Consider the following 25,818-nt stretch of genomic DNA (forward strand, 5'->3'; position numbering starts at 1 on the left):
AGCCACATTCAAGGGGCCAAAGAGCCACATGTGGCTCTCGAGCCTCAGTTTGCCGACCACTGATCTAGGGCAGTGGTTCTTAACCTTGGCTGCACATTAGAATCACCTGGGAATCTTTTTAAAATCCTGATTTCTGGGCCTCATCCTCTGGAAATTCTGTTTCTTTGTTATGGGGTGGGGCCCCAGAAATCAGGATTTTAAAAAGATTCCCAGGTGATTCTAATGTGCAGCCAAGGTTGAGAACCACTGATCTAGGGCATATATCATTGCCAACTAGACACCCCAGTAGAATTGATTAGCAGTGACTGCTACAGGGACAGAGGGGAGAGTCAGAGAATGCACACATACCTGTCCCTGGTCCAGCCATTTAGGCCCAAGGCTAGGGGAGCCCATTTGTCCTCCTGGCCGGTGGGATTCCCCTGCTGTACCCAACCCTGGTGCAGGCAGGGTACCCTCCCCGTGGAGATGCAGTGATGACAGGAGGAACAGCAGAGGCATGGCTTCCAGAGGACAGGTCCCTGCTGAGGGCAATCCAGGTGCAATGAAAGTTAGCAAGACACACCTGCCCTTCAGGAAACACCTTCAACGGATGCTCTGAACTCCTGTCATTGACAGCAAGGCATGTACAAGCACTCAGAGAGGGGGGACTGGGGAAGGTCAGGCTCGGTGGTTGGGGTGCTTGTCACTGGCCGTGGACTGGAAGTATGAGCGGGTTTGGATGAGTGGAGACAGGCAGATGCCAGCAGAGGAGGAGAAGGAGGACGGGCAGGGGCAGATGCAGGCAGAGTGAGGAGTTAGCTGGAGCAGGGACTGTCAAGGCGGAACCAGATGCGGGGCTCTGCGGTCACCTAGGAGCTGTGGGCAGAGGGCCTTGTGAGCAGAGTGGGGAGGGCAGAGCTGTACTTTAGGAGGGCCGTGTGGCAGTGGTGGGTAGGATGAATGAGTCAGAGAATTGTCAAATTAGCCTTTTATGACAACTCCAAGCCCGGAGGCCTAAGTTTTGAGCCTTTCAACCTCCTCTAAACTGAGAAAGAGGTGCTCTCTCTTAGAGACTCTTCCACTTCTGAGCTGCAGCCCAGCACCACTCGGAGGCTGGGGTTAGGAAGGTGAAGAAGGTAGGACCCATTTTCTCGGCCGTCGTGAAGGACTGGGCGCTGCACGCGGTGCCTGCCTCCCGCTAGTTCCGGAACACTCCGTGTGCTGCTCGGCACCCTCCCCACAGCCCGGAGCGCCCCCTGCACAGAGGAGACCTGGCCGGGATGGCGGGGTCCACAAGAGTCTCACTGCTGCGCAGGGGCGCTCCCGTGCCAGGGCAGCCCCGCCCCGCGAGGAAAGGAAGTGGGGGCGGAGCCAGCGGGACTCCCGCCCCTCCGCGTCGCCTTGGAGACCAAGCGCGTCCTGCTCCTGAAGAGGTAGGGCCGGCCCAGGCTGACCTGCGCGGTGCTTTCTGAAGTTGGGGTGAGGCCGCGCCCTGGGCTCCGACCTCTCTCCGCTCGGCTGGGCGGCCGGCCGGGCTCGGATGGGATGTCCAGGGCTGCCCACCCCCCTCGGTGGGCTGGGGCGGGGGTGGGCTGGGGCTTGAGCGGAGCCTGCTGATCTCAGCACCTGTGGGAGCCTAGCGCCAGGCTGCTCCATCTCAACTTCTCCTCCCTGTGTGCACTGCGGGGTGGGGGGTTGGGGGGTAGGGTTGGGGGTGAGGAGGGGGCGTTCGGGGAGACCGTGTTCAGCGCCAGGTTGGGAGTTCAAGGTCGGGTTGAAATCCCATCTGACACCTTGGACACGTTGACTTTTCCCAAAAGAGCTTGGAGAGTGGAGCATCCAACAACTAACATTTATTATTCTTCACCCCAAAGTCCCTCTAGGGTTTGAGACCTGCGACTGGGGAGCCAGGCTTCTCTGTGAGTTCAGCTCTCGCCCGAGGTTTGTCCTTTTGCTTCTTCGCCCCTCCCCTCTTCTTGTTTAGAAACGCCGAGGCTGGCGGGGTCCCGCCCCGGTGCGGGGCCAGGTCCTCTGGAGAGAGCTTGTTCTTGGGAGGGTGGAGGCTCCCTCTCAGCCTCAGGTCTGACCGAGGGCCCACCCCACCGTGACTCTCGGACGTCTGCTTCCTGCAGGGACGATCCAGCCCGCGGCCAAGATGTCCTCGGTGGGGAAGGCGACCCAGGTTCCCGGCGGGAAAGTCTACCAGCAGATCTTCGAGGCTGAGGTAGGCCTGTCCTGTTGTCTCCCCTCTTCCTGCTCCTCACACTTTGTTCTGTTCCCCAAACTTTCCTCCTCTTCCCTCCAAAGCTTCCCTCCCTCTGAAGTCTTCCTTGCCTGGTAATCTAATGAAATAAAGGCTTGGGAAATGGCTTCAATTTAAAAAATAATTCTTATTAGTTCTTAAAGTATAAGAATATAAAATTAAAGTGTCTATTCTTGAAAATTAGAAAATTTAAATTAAAACCTTTAAATTACTCAGAAATAGCCAGAATTAACCATTGGATGTCCTTTTTCCTATGAATAAAAACATTTCTAATTTTTCTGTTTAAAAACTGTTTGAGCCGGGCGGGCATGTCTCAGTGGTTGAGCTTCGACGTATGAACCAGGAGGTCACAGTTGGATTCCCAGTCAGGGCACATGCCTGGGTTGGGGACTCAGTCCCCAGTGCGGGTGTGCAGGAGGCAGGCAATCAATGATTCTCTCTCACCACTGATATTTCTGTCTCTCTCTTCCTCTTCCTCTCCCTCCCTCTCTGAAATCAATAAAATTATATTTAATTTAAAAATCAATAAATAATAAAAACTGGGTTTGATTCTATACTAGTGTTTTGAAACCTGCTTTTCCCTGTTAATAGTATTTCACAGACCTTTCCCATGTCAGTAAGTATTCATACACTTTGCGACATTTAGTGGCTGCCTAGTTGATCTAGGCCCTGTAATGTATTAAAGTAACATAGCTGGTGTAATTGCCTTGTCATCTATAAAACACTGCACAGACAAAACAAATCTTAAAAGAAACACGCAGACTTGAACACATCCTTTCAAGTTCTGTGCTGCTTCTTTAAAAGGGATTTGCGTTCCTACTTTGAACCCTAAAAAACATTCTTGATAGAAGGCTTGGAAATTATGAAAGGATAAAGAGACCAAAGAAACAAATGATCCTTACTCACATGATCCTACTCCCTGGAAGAGGTACAACATTTTTAATGTTTGGCATATGTTCTGTACGTTTCAGAGACTCCTGTCCCACCAGAATGTTTTGGTCATTTTTTGCCGGGAGCTGGTCCATCCTTGCTGTTTCAAGGGACCTGGCATATATGGCATACTGTTCTTAATATGTTTGCTCACCTTCTTGGCACTATGTGTTTTAACCAAGGTCACCTCTCTGAGAAAGGTTGTTTCCCCAGGTAGGGATTTTCCCCTGAAGTTAGGGAGGGAATAAAACCCCTTAACTAAGTGCCAGGCGGGTAATTAATCACTTTAACTACGAACAATCATCCTTAAGCTACATAATCTTTACTCCCTGGAATGGAGATAAGAAACGCCCTAACCTTTGGAATAGAGATTGATAGGATTGGAATCAACTGGTATAAATACAGATGTAACAAGACAACAGCTCTACAGAACCTAGACAGAACCTACACACAGAACCTAGACACAGAACCTACACAGAACCTAGAGACAGAAGAACTTCGCTGGAGAGAACATGGCAAAAGATCCTGGACAGAAACTGGCCACAGAACCTAGAGATAGAACCTAGCGAGAGAACATGGACACAGAACCTTGCTGGAGATCCTAACCAGAACTTCGCTGGAGATCCTGAACAGAACCTGGCTGGAGATCCTAACCAGAACTTCGCTGTAGATCCTGACCAGAACTTGGCTAGAGATCCTGGCTAGGCTGCTGATCAACTGAACGCTGTCTCTGTGTCATTCCTTCTTCGCCGACTCCGTCCACACCTTTGGGGACCCCTGGACCTGCTGGGGTTGGACCCCAGCAATTTTTCTATGCATTTAAAATATTGAGATCATACTGTATCAGTAGGTTATAATTTATTTTTTAAAAAATATATAATTTATTGATTTCAGAGAGGAAGGGAGAGGGAGAGATTGAAACATCAATGATGAGAATCATTGATTGGCTGCCTCCTGCACACCCCACACTGGGGATTGAGCCTGCAACCCAGGTATGTGCCCTGACCAGGAATCAAACCATGACCTCCTGGTTCATAGGTCGATGCTCAACCACTAAGCCATGCTGGCCAGGCTTAATCTATCTTTTAATTGATATGTTTTATAGCATATCATATCATATCATATACTATGTCATATCATATGTCACAAAAATCCTAAGTCTCATTTTTAATAAATGCCTAACGTTCCATTGAAGGGACCTATAATATCCTCTCAACCAATCCCCTATTATTGGACAGTTCCATTTTTTTGAATTCCTGGTGATTATAAAAATGCTGGTCTTGGTCTTCATTAAATTTCTTAAAAGATGTCTTCCTGGAAGTGGCTGAATGGCTGTTGTAGGGAGCGGAGAACCCTTCTGTATGTGGTGTGCCCCACCTGGGGTTGGAGGCCTTCCTGCAAAGCCCCTTCCTACTGGCAGGTTCCCACTGGATCTCCTGGGCCTGCGCAGTCAGCCTGAGGGTGCTGGGAAGTCTGTGCTCTAACCCCTCCCCCCAACTGGCTCTTCTTTGGATTCAGGTGCAGCTGGTCCACTCCCTGGTGATCTCCAGGAAGCGAGAGGGGGTCCTGAAGAACAGTAGCAAGCCCTTGATGAAGAAGGTGGATATTCCTGAAGGGGAGTTGTTGTCCCCTCGGCAGCACAAGTGGATGCACAGCCTACCCAATGACTGGGTCACGGAAAACCCTGTTTTCTACCGGTAGGTCCTGCCATCCAGGCCACATGCCCACACGCTGGGGGTGCATCAGAGCTTTCAAAAACTCAAAAAGAGCTCACACAAGATGAGTGCTAGGTAGGAAGGAAGTACCAGGGAGGTAATAACACCTGCTTTTTAGGACTTTTTGCTTCTCCTTTTCTCCCCCCACCCCAAATTATTGATTAAGTGCCGAGGGCCAGGCATTAGGCATGGGGCTCCCACCCTCCTGGAATTTGAGGCCTGTACAGTAAATAAATAAGATGGTCTCCCCAAAGGTGGGAGGGTTCTGACACAGAGGATGGTAGTGGGACGCAAGTCCAGAAAGCTCTCTGAGGAGGGGGCTCAGCTGAGCCCAGAGGATGAGGGAAGGGAAGCATGGGCAAGGCTCTGAGGCCGATGGGCTCGGTCCACTGCCGAAGGCTGAAGAAGTCAGTGGCCTGGGGAGAGGAAGATGAGGCTGGGAGAGGCGTGCACGCCACAGTCGGTATTTTGGACATTCCTGAAGTGAGCAGCTGATTTTCATTATTAAGGCCTTCTGGGTGCCACGTGCAGAATCTAGGGAGCTGCAAGAAGAGGCAGGCAGGAGGCCAGAGCAGTCCATTTAAGCTTGGTGGGACCTCAAGAGGGAGAGTAAGTCATGCCAAGTATATTTTAGAGGCAGAACCCATGGACCAGGTGCTGGATTGGATTTGCGGAGTCCTAGGTCTCTGGCCTGAGCTCCTGGATGGACAGCTGAGGTGCCATTTCCTGAGATGGGAGCTGGTGGGTTTGGAGCAGAAAGATCAGGGGTTCCTTCTGAACGTCCAAGTTCAGAAGCTAAACTTGAGCAGACGATTTCAGCCCTGTGAGTTCGGACTCCTTAAGTGGGGAAAAGGGAAAGGAAAGCCAGGGTTGCATCTTCCTTCGGGGCACTTGAAAGAATGTAGCAGAAGCTGGGCTTCCCTTTGGTTCTTCAAGTTCCGCGCAAGCCATAGACCCTCTCAGGGCTGGGACCCTGGGACAGGAAGCCAGTCCTCCTCCAGAGCTGCCCTGATGGTGCGGATATTGGGGTTTTATTGTTCTTTTCTGTTTTTTTGTTGTTTTTTTTTCCCTCCAGGGAAAAGAAAATAACGGAGAAAAAAAAAGCTCAAGAGAGTGAGAGCACCATCGCTGCCCGAGAAGTCCGGGGCCTCACGGACACCATCGGTGAGCCTCTGATCAGCAAGGGCAGGCCTGACCTGGGCCCCAGAGGGCCCCTGGGGACCTCCTAGGAGCTGCACATAGAAGCACCTGAAGCTCTCACTGTGTGGGGCTCCCACTGAGCCTTCTCCCCTGAACCTTCTCCCAGTGTAGGGAGCTGGCGGAGGAGGAAGGGACTTCCTGCACTATCACTATTTACTGATGAAAACCAGTTGGTAAAGGATGATGCTCACTTTACTGTGATTTCACAAGAGAATTTCTCAATCCACATTTTCTTCCTTCATACCACATTCTTAGTTGACTTTATCTCAATATGAAGGGCCTCTTTCTTTTCTTTTCTTTTTTTTTAATACATCTTTATTGATCTCAGAGAGGAAGGGAGAAGAAAGAGAGCTAGAAACATCATGATGAGAGAGAATCATTGATTGGCTGCTTCTTGCACACCCCACACTGGGATCAAGCCCGCAACCCAGGCATGTGCCCTTGATCAGAATCGAACCTGGGACCCTGCAGCCTGCAGGCCGACGCTCTATTCACTGAGACAAACCAGCCAGGGCCGAAGGGTCTTTTTCCTTATGATTAAAAATGTAAGACATGCTCACTATGGAAAAACGGAGAAAGGAGATAAGTAAAAACTCCACCTCTACAATAGCACCCTTTCTCTTCCCAAGAGTGCCCACCCCCATGAAACATGTGGTGTTCAGCTTCTGCATAGGTTCAGGGGACAGCAGAGCAGAGTGAGATGGCAGACCCTAGAGCAGAGGGCCCGTGTCCAAATCCCTGCTCAGCCACTGATGGCCTTTGCTCTTTAACCCAAGCTGAGTGTCCTCGCTTGTAAAATAAGACCAATAAGTAATTGAGGTAGAACAACAGCTGGCACATGTAAGTGTTGTTATTCTTATTTTTGCATGTATTTCCTTCTATAAAACTAATTTTTAAAAGACATAATGGGCCCCGTTCTGTACATACCATTTGGAACTTTCTGCCAGCATTTAACTGCATATGTGAGGCTTCATTTTCTATAGCACTTATGGATCACCTCATCTTCCCTCTTTTCCCTCAAGCCTCTGGCACTGCTGGCCTGGTTTTGGGATGCATCTCCTGAGCCGGGGTACTTTGTGCCTTGCTGCTTTTTCCTGAGTGCCTTCCCCTTGCCTGGGAGCTCTGAGGACAGCCTCACCACCTCTGTTGTTCTCCCCCAGTTCCTGAGAGGGTCAGCACCGTCACCTTTCAAGGGGACTACAAGAAGAAGAACTACGAGAACACTCTGATGAGTTTTAAGGAGGAGATCGCCCAGATTGGGATGGTGAGAACCTGTGCTTTTGCTCCCCTCCCATCCTTGGGCCTCCGAAGGCAGGTGTGTCCCTGCCCCCACCCTCCCTTGCCCCCCAGCTCCCCGGTTCTCAGCGGCCCACCGTCGTGTGGACAGAACCATAGCAGACACGTCTGAGTGCATGTTGTCACCTGCGTCAGGTTCTGTCATGACTCCCATTTGTCAGGTGAGCCCAGGAAGTCTTGTCTAACTTGGCCTTTAAGGGGCCAAGTGGGAACTGGACTCCAGGTCTAGTGCCAAAGCCCAGCCTTACAGCCTTTGATCTCCCCGCTGAATCCTATTCATGGGGCCCAGCTCATCACCTTGCCAATGTGCCCCAACGGGACACGGGCTCGGTGGCTCTGGTCACACAACATAACTGAGCCTTCGTCCCACCTGAAGGAAACCCGGAGTTCTTTATGGCCACTTTCCCTTTCTCTCTTTTTTTTTTTTGTTTGTTTTTGTTGTTAATCCTCACTTGAGGACATTTTTTTTTATTGCTTTTTAGAGACAGTGGGAGGGGGGCGGGAGAGAGAGAGGGAGATTCATGTGAGAGAGACATGTCAATTGGTTGCCTCCTGAACCCACCACAAGCAGAGCCAGGGATAAAGCATGCAACCCAGGTATGTGCCCTTGATCGGGAATCCAACCTGCAACTCTTTGGTGTGTGGGCTGACACTCTAACCCAGGGGTCCTCAAACTTTTTACACAGGGGCCAGTTCACTGTCCCTCAGACTGTTGGAGGGCCCGACTATAGTTTTAAAAAAAACTATGAACAAATTCCTATGCACACTGCACATATCTTATTTTGAAGTAAAAAACAAAACAAAACAGGAACAAATATAATATTTGTATTTGCAGTGGCCCGCAGGCCGTAGTTTGAGGACCCCCTGCTCTAACCACTGAGCAGGACCGGCCAGGGCTTATGGCCTTTTTTTAAAAAAAATTTTTTAAATTTTAAGGACTTTTTTAATGAATATTTGTTGAGTCCCAACCATGGGCCTGGCCAGATGTCAGCGCCTACTTCCCAGGCTGTGGTGAGGACCCAGTGAGTCTGAGGACAAGCTCTGTGCCCCGAGTGCTGGCTGCCCCTGTGCGCTAGCTGTGAGCTAATTAGTGAATCGTCACTCCTTAGGTCTGGGTAAGAATTAGTATTATTTTTCAAACGGGACCTCGGTCGATTCTTCCTCATTACAGATTGGGGGGCTTCCCCCTGGCCCGAGGCTATCGATGCTGTAGCCATCGCTCTCCTGGCCTGTTTTAGGAAATGGAACCGCTCATCTTGGAGCCAGGAGCACTTCTTTTAAAAAAGCTGGCTGAGTGTGATGAAAACATCAACTGTCTCTTCAAAGTAGTGGAAAATGACACAAACCTGGTAGACTACGACATCCAGGTAGGGGCCCCTGGTGGGCTGGCCGGCCCCATCCCCAGCCTTCCTCCTCCTCCCCGCCCTGCCCTCCGTCCTCCCAGCCTCACCCAAACTTCCCGGCACAGACCCTGATGGAGCTGTGGGATCAGGTGGCCCAGAGGTTCCTGCTCCAGAAGCAGGGGATTAAGGAGCTGGATGAGACACTGAACTCGCTCGAGTTCTCCCGGGCAGACAGAGTGAGTCGGCCCGCCAGTGGGTGGGCTCTTGGTGATTTCCACTTGTGTGAGGCGTCACCTGTTTCCTTTCAGTTCTCCAGGACGAGCGAGCGTCACTAACTATGGCGCCTTGTCGTTTCTAGCTAAAAGGCGTGTTGAAGAAATACGTGCTGATCATAGAGAAAACCTCCTACCTCATGCAGCCCGATGTGTACAGGCTGATAAATAACGAAGCCAAGGTGAGTGGTTTTCATGTGCCCCAGAGCCAGGTGCCTCAGAAATGATGGACTTCTCACAGGTAGCATTTCCAAGGAACTCTGTGACCACTTAGGTGCAGAACCAGACTCTTAGTTAAATATTTTCAATGGGAATCTTTCTAAAGTGCGTTTCATGCTTTCCTGCCGTCATAATCTCCGTCTACCGAACACAGCGTCATCGTTTGGAGCACTGACGACTTTACAGGTGCCTACGGGCCATGTCTCAGCTGCCACGTGCAGCGCAACGGGGGCTGCACTCTGGGGCGTCATCTCGCAGCTGGCACAGTCCGCAGGGTGGCTTGTGCCCTCATGAGTGACGCCCGCCTGCCCTGTTAGTCTCGTTTTCCTGGTGGCTCTTGTCTCTCCTCCTGCTGAACCATGCCTGCCCCCTGGCTTTGTTCCCACTGCTTCCCTGTCCACCACCCCAGCCTTCCCCGGCTGCTTTCTTTGGGATGAAAAATACAAGAAATTCAGGGTTGTTTTTAATGTCTCCCAAGCCAGTGAAGTCTGGCTCCTCTACTGCTCTTGGCTCGCATTTTGCCTGCAGGGGTTCCCGGGCAGCCAGATAATGGCGCAGGGAGCGCAGCGTTCAGAATGGCCAATGGGCTCAGCCCAGGCCTGTGCCTGGGGTCTCACGCCGGGAGCGAGCACAGACGTCCCTCTTCACTGCGCAGGCGTGAAGTAACTCCACTCCTGTCCCTGGAGCTCCCTGTCCATACAGTGGGGACAGTCATACTTACCCCCCAGCTCTTGGGAGGATGACAGCAGAGGGCTCAGCCACGGCAGCTCTCACTCTGAGACAGGCAAGAGTTCCTAACTTTTATCCGTGTGCTCCATCAGGGGAGTCAGAGTTAGCCATGTCCTGGTTTTGTTTCACAGTCTGCCTTCCTCAGGTTTATTTGACTCATTATAACACTGGCACATGCCACCTGTCCTGTGTGCGTTTATCTCATTGGATTTCGAGAATTCCCTGTGCTGTACGTATCTTCACGTTACGGCCGCAGACTGGGAGGTTCGGGAGACACTTACCAATGCCAGGAAGCGCAGCTGCAGGGAGCCTCAGGCTCCAGTGACAAGCGTTGCAGGAAGTTCTGCTGGCTGCGCTTGGCAGGTCCTCGCCCCCAGCCCAGGGAAGTGCCTGGAGGGTTCCGGGAAGTGTGTGGAGGCACTTTTGGATGCTGTCGCCCCTGGGGGAGTGGGAGAGGCTGCTGTCCATGAAGGGGGCAGGGACGTAAATGGCAGAGCAGTGCCACACAATGAGGAACCTCCCCACTGCCGTGCCATGCGTGCCCAGGAGAGAACACTGGGAGGACTGCCTACGGGTGTTCCCGCGCCGGCCCCCTTGGCAACTGGATCCCGGTTCTCAGCGTGGCCATATGTGGCTGGTCCCTGATGGCATGGGCACTCTGCTTTTGGAACAAATTTATTAAAAAACAAAACAGAAAACAGTTAAACACCGAGAGCCCGCTGGAGTGCTCAACTCCCGCGAACCAACATCGGTGTCGTTAACCAACAGTCGGAGGTGGCTTTGGAGCTGTGTTGAAGCTCACTCGCGGCTCATGGTTAAGCCTTCGGGAAAGGCTCTGGTCACTGCCATGGCTCTGGAGCCCGGGGCAGTCTCTTGAGTGCCCAGTGACCCCTCGGGACTCCTCAGACACCGCCACCCGCTGCTTGGCCACGGCCACACTGCTCCCCTCCCGCCCCGTCAGCCCGCACCTCACCTGGTCCCTCTCCAGCCTCCCATCACCCTGTCCGACTGAGCCTTGCTCTGACCTTCAAGAGCCCCCCAACCCACCTAGAGCCTGCCTGCCTGTGCCCACAGGTCATAAACCAAGCCCTGCTGGGCAACCGGAGGGCCATCGCGCAGCTGTTTGTCAATCTGATGGAGGCCACGCTGAAGCAGGAGCTCGAGAGCCGCCGCCGCTGGCAGAGCCTGGTGGACGGCTGGAAGGCCATCAAGAAGGATGTCCTGCTGCAGAGCCTGAGGTCAGCGGCTGCCCAGCCCCCCTGGCCGGCCGGCACAGGCGGGGGTAGGGGGTGGCATCCTCCCTCCCTTTTTGCCGTTGCTTTAAAATGCTGCAGTTTTCTGGTGGTGAATGTAATGTGTGCTATTTTTTAAAAAGTAACGTAGATAAAAGCATAAAGAGGAACTTGAAAATCATCACGCACCCCTCGCCGCAGTGAGAGGCGCAGCTGGTGTGGTGGTTTCTCGCAGGCGTTTTGAGGCCCACGCTGCGTGTGTAGATTTGCGTCTTGTTTTCCTCACACGCGTTTTCTGAGAGCAGTACAAGCTGTTTGGCAGCGTTCGTCTGGTTATCTGCCCAGTTTCCGCTCTTTACTCTGCCTCGTGGCCTTGCGTTACTGGGGTGAAAAGAGCGGCTTCGATCTGTCCCACTCGGATGGCAAACTTCACCCAGGGGAGGGGAGGGAAGGTGAAGGCCCGTCTCCACGCTTCCTCTGCCAGGTGGCACTTTTGTTAATCCCGACACAAGGGTCCTGGGCCTTTGGGCCAACAAACGAGGCGTGCTTTTGCTAAGGAAGGGAGGCCTCGAGCCAAGATGTCTGAGGACACCAGGGTCTGTCCGTGTGTACTGTGGGTCTGCAGCTGCACGTCCGCGCTTCCCGATGGGAGCACCAGAGTCTGACACGGAGGATGGAGGAAAGCGGCTCCACCTGCAGGTTCCCTGTGACCTTGATCTCACACTTGACCACTCGGAGCCTCTCTCTCCTTGTGCAGAGTGGGCACGGTGGGCTGGTGATAGGCCAGTGATGCTCCGCAAGATGCCGCATGGAAAGGGTCAGCTCTGGACCCGGGAGGTGAACAAATGTCAGTAGTCATCAGCAGTGATGGCAGGGGCTGACACTTACTGGGCATGTCCCGTGAGTCAGGCGCGGTGCTGAGCGCGTTGCTTGCAATATCTTGCTGGGTCCTGGTCATCATCAGCTCCGTTCCAGAAGAGGAACCTGAGATTCCGCGTGGAGGGCAGTGACTTGCCCCAGGTCACAGAGCTGGCAGGCAGCAGTCAGGTCCCTCACCCGGGTCTGAGCCTGCTGGTCTCATGCTCTTAGCACCAGAGTCTTGCGGACAGGGCCTTGGTTCTAATCTCCCCTCCGCCCCTCCGCCCCCCTCTGCCCCTCCACCTCCTTTCCCCAGCGTCCCAGAGGCCCAAGGTGGGGAGGAAGGGGCTGGGAGTGGAGGAAGGGTGCTGGAGTTCTGAATGTTCTTACGGTGGGTCTCATCCCTTCTCTCCCAACCACCTTGCCCCCCGTCTTTTCTCCGTGGTGTCAATGTGTCTGGATACCCAGTGAGTTCATGGCCAGTGAGAGGATCCAGGACCCTCCAGCCGTGAAGAAGGAGCTGGAGAACATGCTGAAGAAACAGAGAGCCCTGCAGGGAAAGCGGCTGAGGCACCTCTGCACCATCTGGTACAGCGGGACGGGTCCCTGGGGAGGGGTGCCCCGGGCACCCACAGGGGAGGCAGGCCCAGTCCCCAGCACAGACCTTTCTCCTGAGGCATCCTCCAGACTAGGCCATCATCTCCTGGTCTCTGGGCCTGGGCCCACATTCTACATTGTTATAACCCCAGTGGCAACAGTGAACATAGTATGTTTGCTGCGGAAAGAAGTTTAATGGGACTGTACCAAAGAGATTGGAGGGAGTCGATGGCCAGCAGGGAGGTGGGGAGACAGTGAGGGGAGAGCGGGTCAGGTTAAGGGGTTGGACTTTATCCTGAGAGCAGTGGGGAGCAGACTGGCTCCATCCACTTTGCAGTTTGGAGAGGTCTGTGGCTGGAGGCTGGGAGGTCAGTGAGGAGACTGTTGCTATAGGACAGGGGACCTGTTAGAGGCTGTGGGTACCTCCCTCAGGCCCGGGTCCACCTAGCTCTAATCCCATAATAAGCTGTTTAGGGGGGGGTACACTGAATGTTCTAGACCCCGGAAGCGCACTGCCCGGGGAGCCTGTGGCATCCACTCCCAGCAGCAGGGTGGAGCCTGTGTGGTCCCGCAGGCTGGAGACAATGTTTTCCTTGGTCCCTCCCATCCTGGTAACCCTGGGACTCGGGCCTCCTCACCACATTGCCCAAGTTCTCCTGGGATATAAATGACAATTAGAGCCCCACCCAGCCTCCCCCTCGCTGGTACCTCCCGCTCCACATGCGGCCTCATTTTTACGCGGGTGTTAAATTAACAAGGTGGATAAACATCTCAATACCAGGAAAATGCTTTGTTGTTTTCCATAACTCCACTTGTTTCTGACTCTGAGCCCCTGTTTGTTAAACTGGGCAAAACTCAATGCCAGGCCCCCACGGGACCTGCTCTGTCTGCACCTCCCCCAGCCCCTGTCCTCCGGCCCAGGCCCTCTCCTGGCGTGTGGGCAGTGAGGTGGGGAGAGTGGTGCTAAGATTCCCAGGGGCCCAAGAGGGAGTTATACAAAGTCCAGGGAGAATCTCCATGAATGTTCTTAGAGCCAATAAGCATAAGTGCATATAATTTTAAAATATTTTTTAAAATGTTTTTAATGATTTTAGAGAGAGAGAGGAAGGGAGAGTTCAAGAGAGATGTCAATCAGGATGCCTCCCGCATGTCCCCTACTGGGGATTGAACTCAAAACCTGGGCATGTGGCCTGACCATTAATTGAACCGGTGACATTTCGGTGCAGGGACAACACTCAACCAACTGAGCTACACCGGTCAAAGCTAAAAATAATTTTTAAATTACATCTGTATTTTTTAAAATATATTTTTATTGATTTCAGAGAAGAAGGGAGAGGGAGAGAGAGACAGAAACATCAATGATGAGAGAGATCATTGATTGGCTGCCTCCTGCACGCCCCCTACTGGGGATTGAGCCACAACTCAGGCATGTGCCCTTCACTGGAATCGAAGCTGGGACCCTTCGGTCCACAGGCTGACACATTTGTATTTTGGAGTAATGTTAGATTTACGGGAAAGTTACAAAGATAGTCCACAGCATTCCTGTCTATCCCTCACCCAGTTTCATGTCATCATCTTGTTACCACTGGACATTTGTCAAAACTGAGAAGCTAAACTTTGATGCTTTTCCAGTCACTAAACACCAGCCTTCTTCGGATTTACCCGTTTTTCCACTGATGTCCTTTTTCTGTTCCAGGACCCAATCCAGGACGCCACACTGCATTTAGTGTAATGTTTAGGCTTGATATTATGCCGTATACGCGCTCATACCTACCGTTTGCTCTTTACTGCCCCACCATAGGTAGGGTGCCAAGACCGTCCCGGGTTACACGTCTTGTCCTGGCATAACCATTAATAGCATCTCCCCCTTTCACTGTCAAAAATGTCCTGGTTTGGACAATAAATGTATGGCCCCTCTAGCCATATGCATCTTTCCAAGTCATTAAGTACCACCCAAAACGTAGTGGCTTAAAACAACAAGCATTTCTTGTTTCTCGTGACTCTGGGGTCAGTGAGGCGGTTCCCTTGGCCTGGGCTCGCTTGGCTGGGGCTTGATGGTCTAGGATGGCCTCACTCCCAGGCCCGGAGCCTCTCTCCACTTGCTCTCTCAGCTTACAGGAGGCTACTCCCTACTCCAGGCTGAAGGGTCTGGTGACGATGGTACAAGGGTTTCCTGCAACAAGAGAGGGCAGGGAAATGCTCAAGCCTTTCCCAGCCTCTGCTGTGTCCTTTCTGCTCATGTCCCATTGGCAGAGCTCAGGGGAAGAAATAGACTCCACCTCCTCATGGGAGGAGCTAATGATATTGGGCCATTTTTTAATCTGCCACACTTTTAAAAAATATATTTCTTTTATTGATTTCAGAGAGGAAGGGAGAGGGGGAGAGAGATGGAAACATCAGTGATGAGAGAGAATCATTGGTCAGCTGCCTCCTGCATGCCCCCTACTGGGAATTGAGCCCGCAACCTGGGTATGTGCCCTTGGTCAGAATCGAACCCGGGACCATTAGTCTGCAGGCCAACTCTCTATCCACTGAGCCAAACCAGCTAGCTGCACACTTTTTTAATGACTTCACAAGAGGATTCATTGTACTTTATTTGGAGAATTCCCTATTGTTGGATATGAAGGTTGTGATTTTTGTGTGTTTGTAAACAGTAATGTTCAGCGACTGTCTTAATGCATAACTTTGTATGCATTTTGTATTGTTATCTCAGATTAGGTTCCCAAAGGTGGTTTCCTTGCTCAAGTGAGGTAAGCTGTGTGATTTTTTCCCATTAGGAAAATTCGGTTCTCTTTTCTAAGTAACAGGCTCGTTTATATGAGTTACTTTTTCATGAGGTATGTACGTGGCAGCAGGAAAGCCCGACAGGTCACAGACAGTGCTCCGGAGCATGCTCCCTGCAGATCCACCCATTTCCGTAAGTGGAGGTTCCGTTCAGGCCTGGAATACTTGTCCTGTCTTCTTCCTTCCCAGCGACCTTCTGCCCCCCAACTACAGCAAAGCTCAGCTGGATGAATGGTATTCTTCTCTGGACTCCATCAACAACAGCCTTGGTGAGTGGGGTTTGCGGGATTTCCCTCGGGTCTCTCCAGAACGCTGCTCAAGTAGTAGCTTCGTAGTAACTTCCACTGTCTGTCCGTCAGTCATTTATCTGAGAGTTCCTTATAAACTCAGGAGCGGGTGGCAAGGCCCTCCTGGGGGAGATGGGATGGGTGTGAAGGGAAGCATACGTTCTGAGGGCTCATATGGGACCACCAAGCCCTGGCCTGGCAGAGCCAGGAGAGCCAGGATAATTTGGGTGAGCTCTGTAGTCCTGGTTCAGGCATTTTCCTGGGGAGAAGACGCTGCCCTTAGAAAAGGGGGAACTCCTCTTTCTATCGCCCCTCTTCCTTCTGGAAGAGCAGCTGACATGTTTTGTTTCTGCCCGTGGAGACTCCTACCACACGGACTGCATGATGCAGCTCCGCGTACAGTATGAGAACACCTGGCAGGAGTGCCTGGAGCACGTGCAGAAGTGCAAGGTGGGTGCCCCTGCCGGCTCAGCCTGCTGTCCCCTCCCTGGCCCGCCCTGCCTCTCTCCCCCTGGGCCCCCTGCTTTCCTTTCTCGCAGGCCCCAGGCCTTCACTGGCTATGGGTATTCTGAAGCTCTTCCCTCTGTCTGGACCCTGAGCTCCCCAGTTATTCCCACCTGTCCCTCAGGTTGTAGGGACATGTAGATCACATGTAGATCACCTCCAGGAAGCCTTCCCAGATCTCACAGGCAAAGTGCTATGCTCCCTGAGCACTTCAGACCTCACCCTTGACACTCCGTGTCACAGCACTTGACATCACGTATCCCACGGAGGGCGTATGGGGGTATTTCCAGTGCTCTTCACCGCGCCCACCTCTGTCAGACGGTGAGCCAGCGAGTTCACCCACAAACCCCTTTAATGACAGTGCCTGGCTTTCTGGGGCGCAAGGAAATATTTTGTCAAAATGCTCTCTCCCTGCCTCCTCAGTAAAACTGTTTAAATTAAAAAAAAAAATCACAAAAAAAAACGCAAAAAAGCCCATCATTGTGAAGAGGGTCTAGCGTGCCGGCGTGGCAGGAGGAGTCCCCAGGTTCTGAGGGCCCCACCTGCTGCCCACCCGCGCCCCCACCCCACATGCTGCTGCTGCTCCACCCCTCACATGTCTGCCCAGCTTTTGCTCAGCCACCAGGACTCTGAGGTGAGCAGAGCACTTCACAGAGCGACGCCGGGTCCGAGTGCTGCTCTTTCTGTGGCCTGTGCCACCCACTGGCATACCCTGTCATTGAATCCTACCCGGTTTTGCAGAGGCGTCGCCAGTCCCATCTGGAGATGAGGAGACCCATGTGTAAAAGGCCTAGGGGCTGCCCACGCCCACAGGGCTCCGCCCATTTGCTCTGTGGCCTTAGGGACAGCCAGGTGCTTCCCAGTCACATAGAAGTAAAGCCTGTGTCCTCTGAGAGCCGCTGCCCCGGCTCTCCCCTCCCCTCCCCCCTGCCACCCAGGACTTCCCCCAGAGCTCCATGACCTTGGCCCTGAGAGCTGACACCTGTGCCCGTTGTCACTGTCCCTTGCCCGGCGCAGGGGGTGAGTGCTGAAGTCCCATATCCTAAGGGTGCAGTAAGCTTGACAGAGGACACTTGGCATTCCTCTTCGGCAGCACTGGAAACATTGAACAGCAGACCAGTTTTAATTTGGGGAGGTTCGTGTATTTTAGATTTTATGCATAAACCGAAGCTTTGTTGATAGAGAGAGCCCACTTTCTAGTTAGCGTAAGTCATTTACAGGAAATGGGAGCCCTGTCTGACTTGCAGCCACGCCGAAGCCACGCAGGATGGCGGGTTGTGCCTGTGGGGTCTGCAGTAGAGCAATGCTGAGCTCTGATTCTGGCCCCACCATGTGCCAGCTGTTTGCCTCCGGCTTCTCTGAGCCTCGGTTTCCTCATCTGTCAAAATGGGAGCCCTAGCCGGTTTGGCTCAGTGGATAGAGAACCGGCCCATGGACTGAAGGGTCCGGGTTCAATTCTGGTCAAGGACACATGCCTGGGTTGTGGGCTCGATCCCCAGTAGGGGGCATGCAGGAGGCAGCCGATCAATGGTTCTCTCTCACCATTGATGTTTCTCTCTCTCTCCCTCTCCCTTCCTCTCTGATATCAATAAAAACATGTTTGTTTTAAAAATGGGGCCGATGAGAACACACCCGGGGGAGGCAGTAAGACAAGGAGAGGGCAGCACACAGCACCTGGACATAGTGGGCGGACCACAAGGACAGACCATCTCCGCTGCTGTGAGGGTTTCCCTGAGGGTCTCAGGGATTAGGGGGAGGCGGATCTCAGGGGCCAGGCCCCGGCCCCGGGGCAGAGCCCCCACCAGCCCGGCCAGGCTCTGCCTTGTCCCTCCAGAAGCAGCTGCTGGACTGGGAAGCCTTCACCGAGGAGGAGGCAGAGAGCATGGTGAGCCCGGCCTTCCTGCAGATGGTGGGAGTGCTCCAGACCAAGGTGGAGGAGGAGCTGGAGTCCTTGGAAGTGCGTGGCTGGGGACCCCTGCCGCTGGGGAGCAGGGCGGGGTCACCCGGGGTGCTGGGCCGTGAGAAGAACGGGATTCCGGGGGCCTGAGTCCATTTCCCTCATCATGCCCCCCTTCAGAGCAGTCCAGGCTCTCAGCCAGGCTCCCGTCACCCGCTGGCACCATACAACACAGGACGCCCCGGAAACCCTCGAGTGCTCCTCGAGCCCCTGCTCAGTCTGGGTGCTATAGGGCCACAGGAGCAGTAAACCCTGCCCCGTGATGCTTAGAATCTGGAACGAGGCCAACAAACATTTTCTGTGAGGGACCAGATAGTGAATATTTCAGGCTCCGCGGGCTGTCAGGTCTCTGTAACAAATTCTCACGCTACTGTTGTCACACAAAAGCAGCCCAAGGCGACGTAGAAACGAATGGATGTGGCTGTGTTTCAACGCAATTTTCTTTTTGGACTCTGAAATTAAAATTACATGTAATATTCACATCATTAAATATCTTCTTTTTACTTTTCCCAGCCATTTAAAAATATAAACTCTGTGCTTAGCTCCCAGGGCCAAACTGAAAAGGATGGAGGCCACATTTAGCCCACAGGCCGAGTTTGCTGACCCCTAACACTGATGAGAGCATAAAGCTCATAGATTTTTTAAAAGGGGGAGAGGCGAGGCCCTGGCCAATGTTGTTTAGTGGTTAGAGCATTGGCCTGCACACCTAAGGGTCAAGGGCACATACCTGGGTTTTGGGTTCTCTCCCCGCCCCTGGTCTGGGCTCATGCAGAAAGCAACCAATTGATGTGTCTCTTTCACATTGATGGTTCTCTCTCTCTCTCTCTCTCTCTCTCTCTCTCTCTCTCTCTCCTCCCTCCCCCCCTCTCCCTCACTTTCTCTTCTCCCCTCCCACTCACTCTCTCTGAAAAGAAATGGAAAACATATCCTTGGGTGAGGATTAACGAAAGGGGGTGGAGTAGAGTTGAGGATTTCATAGCAGAGTGAGGTGTTGGCTCTAATTCTGAGAGTTACGGAGTTTCACGGAGGGAAAGATGCCCCGGCCAAGATGGGTGCAGCCACCCGGATGCTCAGGCTGGTTTCCAAACCCCAAACTCCATCTTCTTCCTGTCAGTGACTTCAGTGGCCATGGGGCAGGTCTAGACATGGGACTTCAGGGTCAGCCAGCCCAAGGGTATGACCTTGGGCAGACTAGAAGTGCTGTCCCAGAGGAGGGAGGGCCATGAGCCAAGGTGAGCCCCAGAAGATGACCTTGAGGGGTGGTAATGGCCAGTCCTTGGAGACATGAGTCCTCCACTGTTTGGAGAGGGAGCCCGTGAATGGGGCCCTCCTCCTCACCTGGGGGCAGTTGGCACTCAGGGCCCCTTCTCTGGGTTCTGCAACTGCAGAAATCCTTTGAGGCCCTAACGAAGCGGGCAGAGTGGCAGAGCTTGGACCTCTTCAGCTATTTCCAGGAGGCCGTGCAGCAGTGGGAGGCACATCAGGACATGCTGTCTGTGCAGGAGCTGCAGCTTGATAAGCGGATGGAGCAGCAGCGCCGGAAGCACAGCCTGCAGTGCCAGGTATGGCTCCAGCTCCCCGGGGAACTCCCACGGGGGCGGTGGGAGGGGCCGTGCCCAGATTGTCTGCTGCCTGATGGTTCTGCTTGGTGGCCTGTGAACTTAGCCAGCATTCAAATGCAAAAAAAGAAAAAACATACAACTTTGACCCACACTTCACACCATACACAAAAATTTATGTCAAGCTAGCTGTAAACCTCAAGCTAGCTGTAAAACTTGAGCCAGTGGGAAACTGAAGCTCACCTTGGTCATGGAACCACCTGAGTCCGGTCTGGGCGATGCAATGGGTCCCTGGATTCAGATGTGTCTGTAAGAGAGTGTGCATGACAGACAGACAGACTGAGAGTGTGGAGCAGCGGTCACCAACCTTTCGGACCTCATGGACCACCAGTGGTCCACGGACCACCAATTGACGACCGCTGGTGTGGAGCATCTACTTCCGGCAGGGAGCTGGCTCCCGCCCCACCTGCCTTCAGACAGGTGGGAGTGGATGGGGTCTTCTCAGCAGGATTTCAAGTATGAGAGCGAGGAGCAGGGGCTATAGGAAGGTGTGATGGGCGAGGCTGGGTGGGTGTAAGGGACAGGTCCCTGAGAAGTCCCACCGGAGCTGGGTCCCCGGGGATGTAAAGTGGACAGAGAAGGACATGCCAGGCACAGAGAAGAGCCCGGGGCCTAGAGCAGTGCCCTTTTTGTAAAAAGGAGAGTCCTGGGCCTGCCCTGGGCACCTGGACCTCAGTTCCAGTGGCAGGGCCTCTGCATGTCACTTCCACTCTGCAAGCTCTGGTAACTCCCATCTGCTTCCTCCTGTTTTCGGGGGTCTGCCAGGCCCAGGAGGCCTACCTCGACCAGCTGTTGGACCAACTGAGGCAGCTAAGCACCGAGGGATCATTGAAGTTTCACCTGGAAAAGGCCAAAGACTATCTGAAGAGTATGAAAGGCAGGTAGGCAGGCCAGACCCCAGGAGACGGGGGGCCGGGGGAGAGCCGGCATTCATTTTCAGGGTCAGAGGCTGCCTGCTTTGGAGCCCAGCGTGTGCCCAACAAACTCAAGGTTCAGCTGCTGCCTCCAGCTCTGGAGAATGTTGTGGCCCTTTGCAGCTCTGTTCTCAGTCAACACAGAAACTTCCAGGGAGGACATTGATCTGAAAAGCTCATGGAGGGAGGTTTCAAGGCCCTGTTCCTTAAAGGTCAAGAGCATGGGGCTCTCTCCTGCCTTTAAATTTTAAACATACTTGCTCTTTGTTAAAGACAAAAAGGAAGTTAACCAATACAAACATGTAGAAAAATTCCCCTTATTCCTGCTCAACTCCTTGTTTTTATGGGCATGTGTATATGTGGAGATATAGTGTCTTGTAAATAAAGGGTATAACTACAAATATATTTTTGTTTTTAAATTACCATATAGAATCCATTCATAGAGTTGCTTTATAATGATTTTAACCATCCCCCAATTGATTCGCTTTTGAAGATTGGTTCCAGTTTTTCAATGTTAAAAACAGTTCTCTGTGAACCATCTTGTATCGTTGTGCCTTTGTACAACTAATTCTGTGAGGACCATTTACAGGAAAGGAATAGTACTGCGGATTGTCTGCAGGACTTCGATCTATATCTTGAGGCAAATAAGTCACCCCTGAGCCTCGGTCTCCTTACCTGGGTCCCCAAGCCTGAGTCTTGGGGAATCAGAGGGTTAGATGACGTTCAAGTACAGGGTTAGGGCAGTTGGGCAGGAAGTGGGAACCCATGTTACAACGCTATTGTGTGTGTTTTCTAAATGTTCTACAGCAAGTACGTGTCCCTCGTATGATCAGAAAAAACAGCAAAGCAAACCAAGGACTATCATTGTAAAAGGAAACCTGTATACAGCAGCTCTGTGCAGAGCTGAATGCCAAACTCTAGCCCACCTCCGCGGGGTCAGGGCTTTCGCTGTTGGCTGGGGTCTCCCACATTCAGCAGAGCCCTTCTTAGACGAAGGTATCACCCACCTACCTCCCAGGTATGAACAATTTCATGTCATCTTGACGAGAGAAGTGATGGAGTACTCAGCGATCATACTGAACGAACTCAACTCCTACAGCTCCAACCTCAGCAAACACTTCCATGTTCGTGAAATCTTTGAGCAGGTACGGAGGGGGATGCAAAAAGCCCAGTCATTCACCGGGAAGCAGAGGATGACTTCTAGTTCTGATTTGCTTCAACTCTGAACACCTTTCCTAACCCATGTGGAATTAGATTCTATGTCAGGACATCAAGGAGTCAAAAGCATTTCTAAGAGAGAGCACCACTTTCTCAGATTAGAAGAGGTTGAAGAATGGAGTTATCATAAAAGGCTAATTTGACAATTCTTTGAGTTCATTCATCCAACCCACCACTACCACATGGCCCTCCTAAAGTACAGCTCTGCCCTCCCCACTCTCTGCTCACAAGGCCCTCAGCCCACAGCTCCTAGGTGACCACAGAGCCCCGCGTCTGGTTCCGCCGTGACTGTCCCTGCTTCAGCTCACTCCTCACTCTGCCTGCATCTGCCCCTGCCCGTCCTCCTTCTCCTCCTCTGCTGGCATCTGCCTGTCTCCACTCATCCCAAACCCGCTCATACTTCCAGTCCACGGCCAGTGGCAAGCACCCCATCCACCGAGCCTGACCTCCCACATCACCTTCCTCACGTACTGAGCCCCACAGGGTTTAAGGGGTTTGCCCAAAGTGACCCAATTTGTAAAGAGCTGAAATTCGAATCCAGACCTGCAAACTCCAAAAAGGCTAATTTGACAATTCTTTTAGTTCACTGGTGTGTTCAGTGGTTAGAGCATCGGCCCAAGCACCAAAAGGTTGCAGGTTCAATACCCGCCCCTGGTTGGGGCGAGTGTGGGAGGCAACCGATTGATGTGTCTTTTTTTATATCAGTGTTTCTTTCTTTCTCTCTCTCTCTCTTTTCCCCTCTCCTTCCCTTCCACTCTCTCTAAAAATCAATGGAAAAAATATCCTTGGGTGAGGATTAACAACAATAACAAAAAATGTCAGAATGAGACTTTATTCTATTAATGCCTACTGTATGATGAAAGGGATTGCTAGTATGTTTGGGATTAAGTAAAACTGACTCCCTGAATTGGGAACACCCTGATGACCCAGTGAAATGCCTGCATTAGGTATTGGGGGAAGGGGCAGTTCCTTTTACTTAAAAGGAAGGAGGTGCCCTTAGAAGTGGCACTTAGGAGGAGGGCAGTGCTGCTCAGTGTCCGTTTTTTCCTTGTAGAACTTGGACGGGGAAGTCACTCTCAAACTCAGGGAACCAGGTAAACCTTTCACAAGTCAAGTCTGATTCTCCCTGGCTCCATTCTTGTATATTTTGGGGTTGGGGACACTCAATTCAGGCTACATTGGTAACCTGTCTTTCTTTGTGCTTTGGGTTGGTCCTCAACAGAAGCATGTGAAAAGGATTACCAGGACAGAATGAGAAAGCTGAGGGGGAAGCAGAGTGCCAGCATGGAAACGAGCAAGAGCGAGGAAAGCACATGTGGAGGTGAAAGTTTCCCTTGGTCCGCGGAAGAGATGGAAGAAGGAAAATATGGAGACACTGAACACTTCGTAACCGAAGAGGTCGTGAGCCAGGTGGAAAAATCTGTACTGAGTGAAGGGACGGATGGGTCGAAAGAGGACTCTATTCAGGAATTAGAAAAAATGCAGGTTGAAAGAGACAGCTCCTTAAAACCACCCCTGAGTCAGGAAAATGTGATGGTTCAAGAAAAGGAGAAGGAAGAGAAGAAAGAGGAGGAAGAGGCAGAGGAAGAGACTAGAGAGGAGAAGGAGAAGAAAGAAGAGGAGGACGAAGGGAAAGAGGAGGTGGAGGAGGAAGAACCTGAGAGTTTATTCATGGCCGAGGTAGGTCAGGAATGGATTTATGCTTTGCATGGGGAAAGTGTATTATGTTCCCTCCGTGTGTCATTAACACAAGCTTGAACGTGACACGGTCTCCCTTGGGGTGTGTATAAAGAATTACAAAGGTATGCACACCTTTTATGTTTGCCAATAGGGACCTAATTATTATCTCATAGCAATGTTTTTTAAAATCCACCTTCCTCTCCTCACATCCCATCCTACAACCTACTCTGAGGTCATATGGCTCTCCTTGGTCTTCCCAGGTCCTCTCTGTTTCCTGGCTCCTCTTTGCTGTATAGATCAACTTGCCCTCTCTGTTCTTCCTCTCTTCTCATTCTCTGGTTGAGTAAAACAAAGAGCCATCTCCAAGTTGGCAGGCAGAGTTCTCTTTCAAGTACAGGGAAGTAATTCTCATATCATTAAGTTTTGCCTGACACGTTCAAACTCACAGAACAGTAACTTGAATTTCATCATCGTGAAATTGCAAAAGATACTTTTCCTGTGTTGCTGTGGAAGAACTGGCATGTGAGACATCTTTCTGAGCAGGGATCTCAAACTCAAATGCCCATAGGCATGTCACAGAGCTGGAGACCAAGTATAAAATGGTGACAAGCGGTAAAGAGCATTGTCTTGTCCATTTGAGCTGCCGTAACAGACTGGGTGGCTTATAAACAACAGAAATTTTTTTTCTCACAGTCCTAGAGGCTGGGAGTCGAAGATCAAGGCACCAGCAGATTGGGTGTCTGGTGAGGGTCACTTCCTGGTTCATAGATGGCCATCTTCTCACTGTGGAAGGGCAGTGGAGTTCTCTGGGGTCTATTTTAAAAAGGACACTAATCCCATTCACGAGTGCTCCGCCTTCAAGACTGAATCACCTTCTAAAGGCCCACCTCCAAATACCAACACGATGGTGTTATAAATTTTGGAAGAATATCCACCATTCAGTCTGTGGCAACTGTGCAGTCATTACTCAGCCCCAGCCAACAATGTCATGTGGGAGGTGGGCTCAGAATTGCCAGGTTTTCTGATTTTTAAGAGAATTCCAGAATCTAGACTATATGTGTAATTTCCCGACTTTAAAAGCATTATGTGGGCAACAACAAAAAACACCCCACAAAAACAAACAAAACAAAACAAAACAAAAAAACCTACGCGCAAGATTCAGGTCATAGGTTTATAACCTCAGATGTCAAGGAACCTGTGTTTGGATCCCCACGTCTGCTTGATGATGTCAAGTCTAAATTCCTGTTTTCTGCTTAGTCCCAAGCCGAGGAAGAGAGCCTGGGGACCGTATCCTCTGAGGACATGGAGTCCTTCACAGTCTCCAGTGGGAACACTTATTTTGTCTTCATCCCTCTGGAACAAGAAGAGGAGGACATCGAGGGGTCCCATTCCAACCTTTCTAATGTTCTCATCAACAACACTGCCAATGCCAAGCTCCTAGAACAAGTACTCATTCCATCCAGGCTAGTTGCAGAAGTTAAGAAACAGTGAGTAGGAAACCCTTTTATTCTCATTCTCTTGTCATGAGTTTTATTAACAAGTTGAAACATTTTAACAAAAAATGGACTAATTTCACCAAGGAAGAGGAAATGTGGAGGGTATAGATGAGAAACACAAATGCCCAGGATTAGTTGCAGTTACAGATATCTTCTGTGACCCCTCCACCTGTCCCAGGATGCCTTGCTGTCTTGGGCCTTGTACCTAAGACCTAGTGTTTTCTCTGCAAGATGTTTCTGGGATCTAGATCATGGCTCATCAGTAACCTTAGGGTTTCTTACTTAAAAAATGTTTTTTGTAGATATAGACTACAGGAGTGAGTATATCAGTATGGTATTTGGCTCTGATTATGTGACACAACTAATATAGAAAATTGAAAAAAGTATGATGAAGAATATAGAAATGACCCATAGTTTTACCACTAAGAATTTACCACCCCTAACTCCCAACTTTCTGGGTCTTCATGTTTGAATTTGAATCAAACATGGATATTTGTATTTGGCTTTAGGAGAACATTTCCATTGTCCTTCTGGCTCTACAACACCATGGCTAGGACTAGCCAGCTACAGATCACTTGCTAGTCTACCTCCCATGTTTACACATGGGCAGGGAATAGGAGTAGTCAGGCCTTTGTATTCTTTTCTCCTTTATCTCGGCATCTTCTGACTTTGGAAACGTCTCCTGACTTGAACCTCATCCTCTGCTTCCTCTATCACACGGCTATG

At 51.5% G+C, this 25,818-nt stretch overlaps 1 protein-coding gene across 1 annotated transcript in view; it reads left to right on the forward strand.

Moving 5' to 3' along the window:
- Positions 1–1,886: 1,886 nt before the first annotated feature.
- CCDC180 (coiled-coil domain containing 180) overlaps positions 1,887–25,818 on the forward strand; it is a 50,729-nt gene continuing 26,797 nt past the window's right edge. Inside the window, exons 1-19 of the mRNA XM_059657419.1 lie at positions 1,887–1,920; positions 2,112–2,203; positions 4,691–4,869; positions 5,963–6,051; positions 7,248–7,351; positions 8,622–8,750; positions 8,852–8,962; positions 9,085–9,180; positions 11,021–11,184; positions 12,505–12,624; positions 15,607–15,686; positions 16,066–16,154; positions 18,043–18,165; positions 19,554–19,727; positions 20,550–20,665; positions 21,717–21,843; positions 22,971–23,010; positions 23,139–23,596; positions 24,854–25,083. Coding sequence (XP_059513402.1) covers positions 2,135–2,203; positions 4,691–4,869; positions 5,963–6,051; positions 7,248–7,351; positions 8,622–8,750; positions 8,852–8,962; positions 9,085–9,180; positions 11,021–11,184; positions 12,505–12,624; positions 15,607–15,686; positions 16,066–16,154; positions 18,043–18,165; positions 19,554–19,727; positions 20,550–20,665; positions 21,717–21,843; positions 22,971–23,010; positions 23,139–23,596; positions 24,854–25,083 — 2,498 coding nt within the window. The 5' untranslated portion in view covers positions 1,887–1,920; positions 2,112–2,134. The remainder of the gene's footprint in view (positions 1,921–2,111; positions 2,204–4,690; positions 4,870–5,962; positions 6,052–7,247; positions 7,352–8,621; positions 8,751–8,851; positions 8,963–9,084; positions 9,181–11,020; positions 11,185–12,504; positions 12,625–15,606; positions 15,687–16,065; positions 16,155–18,042; positions 18,166–19,553; positions 19,728–20,549; positions 20,666–21,716; positions 21,844–22,970; positions 23,011–23,138; positions 23,597–24,853; positions 25,084–25,818) is intronic.

The sequence above is a fragment of the Myotis daubentonii genome, chromosome 11 (assembly GCF_963259705.1).
Source record: "Myotis daubentonii chromosome 11, mMyoDau2.1, whole genome shotgun sequence".
NCBI lineage: Eukaryota > Metazoa > Chordata > Mammalia > Chiroptera > Vespertilionidae > Myotis > Myotis daubentonii.